Source organism: Festucalex cinctus, chromosome 6 (assembly GCF_051991245.1).
Source record: "Festucalex cinctus isolate MCC-2025b chromosome 6, RoL_Fcin_1.0, whole genome shotgun sequence".
NCBI classification, from domain to species: Eukaryota; Metazoa; Chordata; class Actinopteri; order Syngnathiformes; family Syngnathidae; genus Festucalex; species Festucalex cinctus.
Window position 1 is genome coordinate 23101034 of NC_135416.1, and position 12906 is coordinate 23113939.

The following is a 12906-nucleotide window of genomic DNA, read 5'->3' on the forward strand; positions in this document are numbered from 1 at the left end:
GCACTACCTTATGTCCACCAGCAGATGGCAGCATCTCAATAGAAGCCACAACAAATGAAACATACACTTTCTATCCACAAATTAGGAATAAATTAGGCCAAATGTACATCATTTTTCCCATTTAGAATGTTTTGCAAAAATTTGTTGAAATTTGCATTCACCTAATTGTGGTCTTGTCTTTAATGCACAATCTCCGATTAAAATTGTATCCATGCATTTTGGTTTACATTTTGTTTGGTGCACACATGTAGGTGATATGTCATTGGAATTAAGCACATTCTCCTTCTTCAGACTGTGATGAATTTGTGCATTTTACGAGTTGATTTTATTCTGGATTTACATGAAATGAAAATGATAAGGCAAAGCAATATCACTTGTGCTCCCAATGAGCAGCAGTGTGTTTTGTTGCTTACAGTGGCGCACGTGGTGCTCTTCAGGTTTATTTGTTTCAAGTGCATGGGAATTATATGGTGGCCCTGAAGAGAAAAAGGCAAAAACAAAAAAACTGACAACTGACAACAAATAAAAAACACAAAATGCAAAACAAAACAACAAAAAGCAATCACAAGAACAAATACAAAAACACAAACACAAAAACCGGAACAAAACAACAAAAAGGTTACCACAAACACAAATCAAAAAACACAAAAACAAAACACCACAGCAAATAAAAATAAAAAATCACATGGATAAAAAGGTCATCACAAATCAGAAAATACAAACATAAAAAGAGAAAAAAACAAAACAAAAAGGTTACCGCAAGCAAAAATAAATAAATAAAAAAACACAAAACCGGAACAAAACAACAAAAAATGTTTGTGTTTTTTTATTTGTAATTGTGATTACTTTTTGTTGTACTGTTTCGTATTTTGTGTTTGTGTTTTCTGATTTGTGTTTGTGGTAACTTTTTTGTTGTTTTGTTCCGGTTTTTGTGTTTGTGTTTTTTGATTTGTGCCTGCAATTGCTTTGTGTTGTTTTGTTTTGCATTTTGTTTTTTATTTGTTCTTGTGATTGCTTTTTGTTGTTTTGTTTCGCATTTTGTGTTTTTTAATTTGTGCTTGCGATTGCTTTTTGTTGTTTTGTTTCGTAGTTTGTGTTTTTTGATTTGTGCTTGCGATTACCTTTTTGTTTTGTTTTTTTCTCCTTTGTGTTTGTGTTTTCTGATTTGTGTTTGTGATTACCTTTTTGTTGTTGTGATTTTTGATTTGTTGTGGTTTTTTTGGTTTGCGTTTTGTACATCAGGGCCACCGTAGAATTATGTCCAGTCAGGAATCAACTCTTTGCCTGGTGAGCCGTAAGAGCCAATAAATAATTGCCAACTGGAGAGAGTGCAGAAAGTGGAGATGGCCTACCGGGAGATCAAATGAGCATAGGCAGAGACGTTAAACTTGCTCTCTAATTGCTTTTGTCTGTGTAATGCACTCCTTAATGCACCCATCGTCCAGCTCACACACAAGAAACACACACATCCACACATTCTTGCCATCAATACCACACAATCCCATGATGCATCTGTCCAAGCCTCGACAGTCAGAAGGGCGTATTCTCTGATGATAGCGGATGAATGAGACGTGTGTTGTTTCTTTGGATTTAATATCCTCTTTTGTCTTTACAAAGTTGGCCCTCTTTTTTTTTTTTTTTTTTTTTTTTTCATTTCGAGTCTGTTTCATTTTGTTATCCATCTGTGAGTGTTGGCAACAATATTTTGTAATGGTCTGACTGAGTGTTCAGTGTTTTTATGTGTGTGTGTGAAGGGGTTGACACCATGTTGAACTTTGTGCCTGTCGACCACAAAATAAGAGGATGTCGTTCTTTTGCAGTTGACAAAAACAAGCCCCGGGACGTCCATGCAAGAGCCGCAAACAATCGCAGCAGCTCGCCAGTTGCAGCACTTGCGGCAGGAAACAAGCAGCAAAATCCATCACGAGCGTCGGTATGCGATTCCAGTCGTGTTCCATCCTGGGGGGTTTTTTTGCCTCTTGAAATCTTTGAATCTGAAAAAGATGCATGTGATATTTTTTGCAAGGTCCCAGATGTGGTGAATGCCAATGCGCCAGTGACGGCAGCTTCCCCAGCACCTGCCGCTGTTTCCACCAACACTGGGGTAGGAACCACGGGACCCGCTGCGCTCGCAATCAAAGCGAGAACAAGTTCTCGGTCGAGTCCCAAACATGGAGCGCGTTTGCAAAGTGCACCCAAACCTGGTGCGCTCGCCGCTAAACAGAACAAAGAGATTACGGAGAAGAAAAGCCAAGCCAGCCAGCTTTACAAACTCCTCATCCAAGCCAATAAAAAAGTGGAGGCTCTCGCTACGGTGATTCAACATCTCTTCAATCAGGTATATTTCATACCTCATGTTTCATTATTATTTTTGGGATTAACAGAGAGGCCAGGGCCGTCCTGTATACGAATCGTGGGAAAGCCTTTGTTGTCAAAAGTCGCTTTTGATTTTTAAAATGGGCCAGGACAGGTAGATGAGGTAAAAATAAATAGTACAAATGTGTACATGCAATTAGGGATGTAACAATAAGGGCAATATTGTGATATCGTGATATTAAAACTGCCACAATATCGTCGTTGTCATGTTCATATTAATATTTAAAAGGAACACATCTGTTAAAAAAGTTAGGTTGATTTCCATTTGTGCAGTTCTAGCACCCTCTAGTGGCTACTTTATTAGTGCAATTTAATTTTCATTAGGGATGTTTTGGCCTTCTATGTTCAAAATCTGTTAATTGTCAGATGAAGGGGAACCTAATTTGCTTGTGAAGCGATCAATGTGTGCTTGCATTACCAAGTAGGTGCCTCAATATTATTAGAGATTGTAGGTGGTTTATATGCATTGCTGTTATGCACAAAAGCACAATAATGTGCCTTTTTTTAGTATGAGCTCTCTTTTTTACAACATTGAGATCTTTTTTAAATATCGCCAACGCCCCCCACAATATCGTGATGATTATCGTATAGTGACCTTCATATCGTGATGATATCGTATCGTGATGGTTGGATATCGTTACATCCCTACATGCAATACATCATCAATCAATCATTTATTTTAATTGTAAAATAACATCAATGCTGACTTTTATTTTTTATGTAATTAAATGGGCAAAGCAATTATTTAATAAAAGGAAAACCACAATGCATATTTTAAATGTTTTACTAAGATTTTCATTTCCAGTAAGTAATCTAATTTACAAATCATGTGAATCATCCTATTTCTAAAACTCAACATATTTTCTTCTATAAAACAGACTAATTTATTTTGATAAGAAAATAATAACTCTTACTTGGTAAATGGGCTGCTTTTTATATAGTGCTTTATCTTTAGCACTATATGATGCCCAAAGCGCTTTACAATGCCTCACATTCACCCATAAGCCAAGTGCGCATCTCAAAATCAAGGTGCATTATGGGTAGTTTTTAGGTAGGCGAAACTACCAAACGGTCATTGAAAATGAATTGGATCCGATGGAAGCGGCTCTGATAGAACCGTTTACCCGCTGGAAAGTTGCTGTTTTTTTTATTAACATGCATAGCATTGTGGTTTACTGACATCGGGGAAGTTGACTTGCAAGCTTTAAAGTGTACAGTTACGCAAACATTGTCACCACTTTAATCTCCGCCATTCAAATTGATAGGGTAGTTGGTAGCCTTGTTTTTTTTCCCCTCGCGCATGCACAAACTTAATGCGCACTTCGCTTATTCACACACCAGTGGTCGGCTGCTGCCATGCAGGGTGCAGCCCAGTCCACTGGGAGTCGATTGGGGTTGTCTACAAAAGGCAACTGAGACGATCTCGGTGGGACCGCATTGTAGAGCGACAGAAATGCCTGATAATGCTCAACTTTTCAAGACACAGATTAGATTTAACCAAATGGCCACGATAGCTTATCAGATTCCAAATGAGAAAATAAATGGCAGGGTGGTCCTGATTATGTCCTCGGTCCAGTCTGTGCGTGTAATAGCTTGCAGCCACAGGCTCCTCTGCTGTTTATGACCTGTTTCCTCTTGGAATTGAGAAAAATGAACTCCTTTGTACTTCGATTCACACTCATGTACACATTTCAGCTAGGCATGTTGATATTGTTTGAAATTATACAAAAATTATAACAACTCCATACTAAAAATAATAAATAAATAAATCCAGCCATCCATCACAGCTGCACACACATACTGTATATCTCCCATTGTTTTGGGTTAATGCTGCGTGTACAACCTTTGATGATGTAGTTGATGAAGTAGGCTGGAAAGGGGTCTACAGAAATGTCAAGTGGAACAGGAAAAAATTGTTGAATTGTTTGAATGATTGAAGTGCTATACCAAGATGAAAGTGAGTAGTAGTCAGTAGTCACATATGTATCGAGTAGTTTCTATAAAGGGGGATATATGGTATAAAATGTTTTCTGCTGTGTATATTACTGAAGCTCCAACATCCTATAATTCAATCATCAGTCAACAACTGTTGTAGTACTGTTTGTATGAGTGGATCCTGTTGGTAAGGACACTGAGGAACAGGGAGAGGCTCTTTTTCAGTCCACACCCAGCTGCCAATAACTCAACATCAGCACATTGAAACCACAATATATCCCACAAGAAGCTAAGATGGGACAAATATTTCCCTGTACAAAGTAGATTAAACAGACAATACAATACTTTTGTGAAAGTCTGGACTTTTCAAATAATACTCATTGTCATTTCTGGGAGAAACACACTCCTTTTTTTAGGCTTGAAATTGCATAATTTGCAGATTTAACACATCCACATTGCCAGCTTTATTTATCATGATATTAGTTCAATGTTATAAGAAAATGTTTGTTTTTGTTCAATTTCATCACAAAGGAGTAGATGCTATTTTGGGGCCGGACCAGGATATGATTTATTTATATTATTATTATTATTATTATTATTATTATTATTATTATTATTATTATTATTATTATTATTATTATTTATGTATTTATTTTAATTATTATTTTTTAATCACTGACTGTGTCTTATTATTAAAGTCCAGGCTCCAAAATGCTGGTGTTGTGTAAATGAACTGTCAAAGCATTTCTTATCAATTGTCATGTAACAAAATGACAATATGATTTTGTTGGGACTGACTTGGAAGAAAGTGTGATACAATTGCTGAGGTTGAATAAATATTTTATGATCTTGCATACATATATACAAAACCATCTGCAAATGCTGTAGAAACCGTGCAAGCACTTTTGATTAACCATGGAAGGAGCTTAAACTATACATAGTGATGAGCAGGATCAAGTGAGTTGCTCTAAACGCTCTTGATTTGAGCTTTAGGTCGAGAATTTCAGTTTATAATGCTGTCTACTAATATCTTTGTTTTAACTTGTTTTTGAAAACACGCGCTGTCACCTGTTTGTTTTTTACTGTTTATCACCATAAATGTACACAACTGTTTCATGTTAACAATGGGATTAAATTAAAGACAAATGTAAAGTCAACACATTGCTCAAAAGAACTTTACAGATCCACGTACGATTGTGAACCGTCTCCCAAGCCAGCGCTCTCCCCCGCCCAGGCAGGGCACATATTTGGCTTTTGATGGCGTATAGGTCGGATGAGAACAAGCTGAGCATTCCGACTGCAGATGCATCACATACTGGTACAAATCTGATTTATATCCACATACACTATTAAAAAAACAAAAAAACAAAACGTATTTGAAAGAAATGCATTGTACTGTTGACACTGCATGAAAAAAATCTGATACATGTTACATATGAGAAAAAAAAAAATCAGATTTAACCAGCAGTGTGAACTAAGGATGTGACGATAAGTACAATATCGTGATATTGTGATATTAAAACTGCCACAATATCGTCATCGTCATGTTCGCAATATTTAAATGCAACACATCTGTAAAAAAAAAAAAGTCAGTTTGATTTCCATTTGTGCAGTTCTAGCACCTTCTCATGGCTAGTTTTTTAGTGCAATTTAATTTTCATTAGGGATGTTTTGGCCTTCTATGTTTTAAAATCTACACTAATTGTCAGATGAAGGGGAATGTAATATGCCTGTGAAGCAAGTCAATATGTGTGCTTGCATTAACAGCATAACGTAACAATAATAATATAATAATAATAATAATAATAATAATAATAATAAAACATAATAACAATTACATAACATTGATGTTATGTACAAAAGCACAATATTGTCTTTATTTTATTTTATTTTATTTTTATTTACAATATTGTGACCTTTTTTAAAAATCGCCAACCTCCCTTGCAATATCGTGATAATTATCGTATTGTGAGCTTCATATTGTGATAGTATCGTATCGTGACTTTGGGATATCGTTACATCCCTAGTGTGAACATAGCCTAACGGTCCATGTTCCTGCTATCGTTTAATAGGCCACACCCCTTTCAAAGGCACACATCTAAACGCAGTTGTTGTTCATATAACAGTTTGTCCCAGTGTACAGTAATTGCACATTAAAGTATACTTTATTTCTTAATTTTGTCATTTTATTATGGTTCAAGTAACCTCGGAAACTCGTATTTAACTGTGCTTATGCACATTAAATTATTTAAACGATACATGATTGATAATACAATACAGGTGTTTCTTCTGCAAAGTTCTTAGTCCATAGATGAATTGGAAGTAATTGTTTTTCTCTCAGTTATCCGCATGCATCATGTATGACTCCCAACATTTATGGTTCGACGCTGTTCTGCTTGTGTCAAAATAAAAGCATAGGCTTCAAAATAAGAGTAAGAAAAATTAAATAGCTAATAACTTGCTCTCACTCATTTATGGAATTTCAATTACTTTCAATGGGGGATATTGACAGCGAGTTACAAATTGATGGAAACAAACACGATGTATCCATATTTTTTTGAAGAAGTTGTATAAACAGCTTCAACAGACACAAAATAGCTAAATGTTGTTTTAATGCTGATACATTCAGCCAGTAGGAGTAACTAATGTACGCATATAGTAACACAGAGCACGTTAGCAGGACAGAACAGCTGTTCCAGCATGCGTCCGTCCGTGTCTCTTAGGAAAAGAATCTCCATATCTGTCAAAGTCCGAGCAATAAAATGCCTGTTAAGTGTTTAGTGTGTTTGCTCCCGTCTGGGTTATTGATGGTGGAAAGTAGATGTGAGGGTGGAGGGTGTTACTGTTAGTCTAGTGGAGGAATGCACAGCTGCCATCCGTCTTTGATTTGTTAGTGCGAGATAGAAAAGTGTCCATGAATTCCGTGATTATCTAATCTGCCTCCTGCACTCGAAAGGTGACTGGTGAATATCGAGCGAACACTCGGCGAGTGCCTACACCTTCCCCTCAGGCTTTTTTCGGGTGGGGGTGGCGCTTTCTGCTGTTGTCAAGTGGCCTGGAGCTTTTTTGGGGGTGTTTGATGTTGTCAAGGTGCTTCCGCATTGGCATTTAAAAGCAACTTCTTTGTATTGGCGGGCTTGTTTGTCTTGTTTTTTTTTGGGGATATTTGCGGCCGTAAAGGGCAGGAAATGCTTCGACCTTTTACGGAAATTCGAACTTTGAATCCAAGATTACTACTATTTCACCATTAAGATGGTTTAACGTTATTGTTGTAATTACATTCATAATTGTTTTTTCTTTTTTTAATCACCACTTGTCATTGTCATACGTATCTTATTCAAGAAAAAATTGGATTATTCCTCTTTATAGTAAGTGTGGCTATGCGAAATATCAACTTATGGTTATTCATGAAACAATTTTGTTATTAAAGTAATATAGTAATCTTTTCTAGTGGATTAAATTTTCTTTAGAATAATATACTCTGTACTACTAGCCTACAGATTGATTAAAGGATTACTTCACTTATTTAGCCCATTATAGAAATAAAAAGTTAATATTTTGTCTAGAACTAATTTGATAATTTGATTATTTTCCACGCACAATTAGTACCTTTAAAAACACCTTTTGCAAATTGCTGTGGACTGAAAATGACATCACAAGGGCTCAGGTAACCAATCACAGATCACCTGTTTTCTAGGTTTGGTCATGTGACATTCACAAGATGAGCTGTGATTGGTTACCTGAGCTCTTTGTAATGTCATTTTCAGTCGACAAGAAGTTGCAAAATGTGTTTTTAAAGGTATTAATTGTACATGAAAAATAATGAAAATATTAAATTTATTATAGGCAAAATATTAATGTTTGACTGCCAAAAATGGCTAAATAAGTAAAGTATCCATTTAATATTGTGTTTGTGGAATTTTAGTTAAGCAGGAAAATCCAGCCATTTTTCTCCATCTCAATGGGCGGTCATTTTGCCACGTGATGTTGTCTGAATATTGGTGTTGTTCCGATACCAATACTGGTATCGGCAGAGGCGCCGAAAATGCATTAAATCAGTCATATCGTATCGAATCGGTATGGAATATACCATTAATTCCAAAGCTAATATAGAATTTTGGATGCAGCATCTTGTGTCTTGCTCGTCCACGACATTCACTGATTATGTGACATGCTTATTGCTCACTGCATGCCGATCTAAGATATCCTATTGGCCCTTGAATGCTCTGAACCAATGGCAGGACAGCTTTTTCATGTTGAGGAAAAAAAAACTTAGGTATCGGTATGGTATCGGCATCGGCCGATACTGCAAAGCTGGGTATCGGAATCGGTATCGGCGGCCAAAAAAACGTCATCGGAACAACACTACTGAATATGACATCACAGTTCCTCAGGCTCAGTTAAGGACCAATCACGGCTGGCTAACCTGGCTGCAGGATTTCAAAACTTATTGAAGATAACATTTATATACATTTTTTTTATATATTTGAGCTTCTATCACATGTAAGTAAATGTGTTAATACTTGAGAGTTGGACATTTCAGTGCATCAAAAATCAATCTGTGGCTAAAGACGTGTAGTGCACTTAATCTGACATTGTGAAACATCAAGGTTGTGCATAAAAGACATGTTTACAACACTGTTGTTCTTTGGCAATAATAATGATTAACAGTCATAGAAAGCAGTGCGACTTTCCACTTTTGTATGTAAATGACTGACGCGTCAAGATATCAGAAGACCGGGACTTAAGAATACTTCAGAGGCTAAAGAGAAGTGGGTGTCAAAATAACTTGAATTCCTACATTGCACAGTATTCCAGACTGGAGGGGGCGGGATGGATAGTGGGAGGAGGGAGGACGAGGAGTTCTCTGGGAGCAGGTAGTTGTGTGGGCGGAGTTCAAATGACTGAGTGAGCCATCCACAACACAAACAAGACGTGATGCCTTTTCTCACATGCTGCTGTGAGGATGAGGGGCGAGAAATGAACTGAAAGACAAGTTTGTGTGTGTGTTTTTTTTGTTTTGTTTTTGTCTGCGTGCATGAGTGTGTCTTTAATGAAACCATCATGGGCTCCTCGGCCAGCAAAGCCCATTACAAGGCTCCTCGTGTTCGCAAGAAGAAACGGAAGGTGTGTGTGTCTTTATATGTTGTTGCATCGTATTCTGTGGGAATCGTGCTGCAATGGCTGAAAGCAAAATCCAGGATTAAGAAGGAATGTGACAAATTCTAAAACTATTTGAGTATTAACACTTTGTTTAAATGCCACTTGTCTAGTTGGACTATAGAAACAGTTTACTGAATGATATCTTTACGTAATGGAGTGCTGAACTAATGCCACTGTGAAGCTTGAACTGTGCTTATCACGTATTTTTATGACGTGCTTTTATTTTACCACCAGCTTTGTATGACTGCTTGAAGGGGAGAGCAGTTGGACTTTTATTTTTTATTTTTTTACTTTGATCTCTTGTCTTTCACCTCAGCCTGCTTTTTCACTTAACTGACCCCTCTAGCAACAGATGGATTTTATGGCCGTGTGTGTGCGTGGCGCGTGCGCTTTTGCTGTTATTTTGTGCTTGTGTGTCAGTGATAGATGTGAGCGAATAGAAAAGTGCACTGAATGTGCTCACACGTGCTTGTGTGAATGATTTGGTGCAGGCCACCACGTGTGATTGTGATTTTGGTACACTTCCACAATCCAATGAGATCAAAAACGATAACAAAATTCAGCTTTTGCCAGTATAATGCTCAGTGTGTCATCGTCATTGAAAGATGTGCGTGTTGTTGTGGGTGTAGTTTGCATCTTGCTGTGGGGTGTGTCTGATATTTTGCCTTCCACATTTAGCAACAAAATTGAAACCAACTGCTGCTATAAAGCATACAAACATGTTGTGAAACCAAATCATGTCGTGGCAGATGAATACGTGTTAATTGTGAAGGAGTATGTCTGTCTGAATAAATGAAATGTGTTCTTTCTTATTGAAGCACTTTCTCCATCTTTGACTGTATTCTTTCCTATCTGCAGCACACCGAGGCCTTCAAGCAGAAGACGGACTTGTCACTAGAACTGGCAAAGCTCAAAGATGAGCTGGGTAAGCTATATTTACAAATAACGTACAACCTGTTGCCATATTTGTGCTTTTAATGGTGAGGTGCAATTCCTCATGTTTCTGAGAAAATGGAAACGAGAGCTATAGGGCAACTGCACAGGCGCAAACTTGTTTGTCATCAACACACATACCATGTGTTTAGGATTATTTTATTGAGATTGACAGCTAGACAACATCAAACTCAAGTTGTGCATCAGAGCATTGATACAAAATGACGATATATATTTTTTTATTTAATTCTTTTTTGCTCCACACACCCTAACATGCCATTCAATGCACGTCGGCGCCTATTTATTGGACGAATGCGAGCGCTCCAGGCATCACTTCCAAGTTAGAAGAGGTGAACTTGTGCACACTCTAAAAAGAGAATTGTTGACCAACTTAATAAAATTGCTTCAAGTGGTAACACATGATTGAAATTAGGGATGCACGATAATGCTATTTTCAACCGATACCGATAAACCAATAATTTAGAAGTCCCGATGTCGATAACTGATAAGTAAGCCGATAATTGTTTGCAAAATTAACTTGAATACAAATATACTTTTGAGTCCTACTATAAGTCTAACAAATACATTGAAACATTGTATAAACTTTGCAAAATGTTTCAATGTATGTAAAGCACCATGAAGCTGAATTTTATTGATATGATCCACAACCACAACAGATGGACCAACGTGGCATGTCTATAATTATTGCTGGATTTCTTTATTATCTGGTTTATCTGTATGAAATCAAATTGTCGATAATTATCGGCAGATTTCTCTATTATCTGTTTTATCTGTTTGACATCAAATTGGTCGATAATTGCCGATATTTATCAGCCACCGATATTATCGTGCATCCCTAATTGAAATAAATTCATCCAAAGTGATACTGTATATTACCTCATTCACTCCCAGCCATTTTCACTGAAGCAGCCCCCTTTGCTCCTGGCTGTTTTACTGAATTTTGGCTGATTTTGCAAGGCCCACAGAATATTGTGTGCTGTAAAACATGGAACCTACCAAAAGAAAGATTAGTCTCTTCTTTCATCAGAAAAAAGTACATTTGTATATTTCCGTTTTGCACCAATTAGCATGAGAATATAGCTAAGTTTCATCAATATTCACACTCCTGGTGAAAATACTCTTAAAAAGAGATTTTGCAACAGCTTCTGACATGAAGAGGTGGCCTAAAACAATGGTAGTTATTGCAAAAATGGCCAGTAGGTGGCAGCAGCGTATAACCACGGGATTACATCGCATGTGTATGCGTTGCGGGTCCGTAGTCGGTCCGCAGCGCATACGCAGCCCGTGTAATTTTAAAAGCTGATAGAATAGAAACGAATCGCCTCCGCCGCAGGAGCAGAGCGTATCTGCAACGCACACGCATGCGGTGTAATCCCGTGGTTATGCTCGGCTGCCACCTGCTGGCCATTTTTTGTAATAACTACCATTGTTTTAAGCCACCTCTTCATGTCAGAAGCCACATCAAAGCCATCTGTATTGCATTTAAAAAAAAAAAAACATAAAATAAAAAAAACGTATAAATATGTTTTTGGGAGTGAAGGACAAAGTATAACAAAACATATTTACGTATTTTAATGAGTTCATTAAACTTACTATATTCACTTTGGATTAACTTAATTCAATCGTGTGTTACCACTTGAAGCAATTTTATTAGATTAGTCAACAATTCTCTTTTTAGAGTGCACAACAAAATTGCCCAGTCGCAAGCGTGTGCATGCTCACCCAACCTGGATGATGATGATGATGATGATAATTGCCACTTGGCATAACAGAAATAAAGAGAAAACAAGCCACAGCCAAAAAGGCCACAAAGCACAGCGTTGCCGTGTTATTAATGCAATCGTTCCTCGCACCAATTATTCATGACAAACATGCTCCCTTTCATATTGGAAAGACTCCAAAAAAATCAAAAGTCAGCAAAGTTGCAGTGATGCAGTTGCGGTATGAGACTGTCTTAGGAAGGGAGGCGCCCTTTTCAATTTTAGAATTCATATTCATCCTATTATATTGCTTTGACCACAACATTTCATTATGTTCTTGTTCTAACTTGTTTATGATGCATGAGCTTTACAACAGACAGATACAAGTACAGTACATAAATGCAGTGTTACTGTATATATTAATACACTAATGCAGTGCTTCTCAAATAATGAGGCGGGCCCCCTCAGTGGGGGGCGCAAGGCTCCATCAATAGGGGGGCGCGTTTGACCTCGGGGAACATGCTTTTTTATTTATTTTTTTATTTTGATGTTTTTTTTACTGTCCTAGAATGAAGTGCAATTGCACCTCCACTACATTAGGGGGCAGTGTAGCTCTTATTATTGGCAGAGTGTGCGCAGGGAGCATTCGCTCGGTAGTGTAGGGGTTTTGTTTGCACTGAACATGCGCGCTTTGCACACAGCAAAAACAATCAGCACAAATTCCATCCATCCATCCATCCATTTTCTTGACCGCTTATTCCTCACAAGGGTCGCGGGG

General features: G+C 37.4%; 1 protein-coding gene across 3 annotated transcripts in view; it reads left to right on the top strand.

Annotated features, from left to right (window-relative positions):
• Positions 1-12906, top strand: part of LOC144020370 (uncharacterized) — an 80287-nt gene that overhangs the window by 57161 nt on the left and 10220 nt on the right. For all 3 annotated transcript variants that reach the window (XM_077523755.1, XM_077523757.1, XM_077523756.1), the window contains exons 8-10: positions 1821-1933; positions 2027-2338; positions 10333-10399. In XM_077523755.1, the coding sequence (XP_077379881.1) occupies positions 1821-1933; positions 2027-2338; positions 10333-10399 (492 nt within the window). The remainder of the gene's footprint in view (positions 1-1820; positions 1934-2026; positions 2339-10332; positions 10400-12906) is intronic.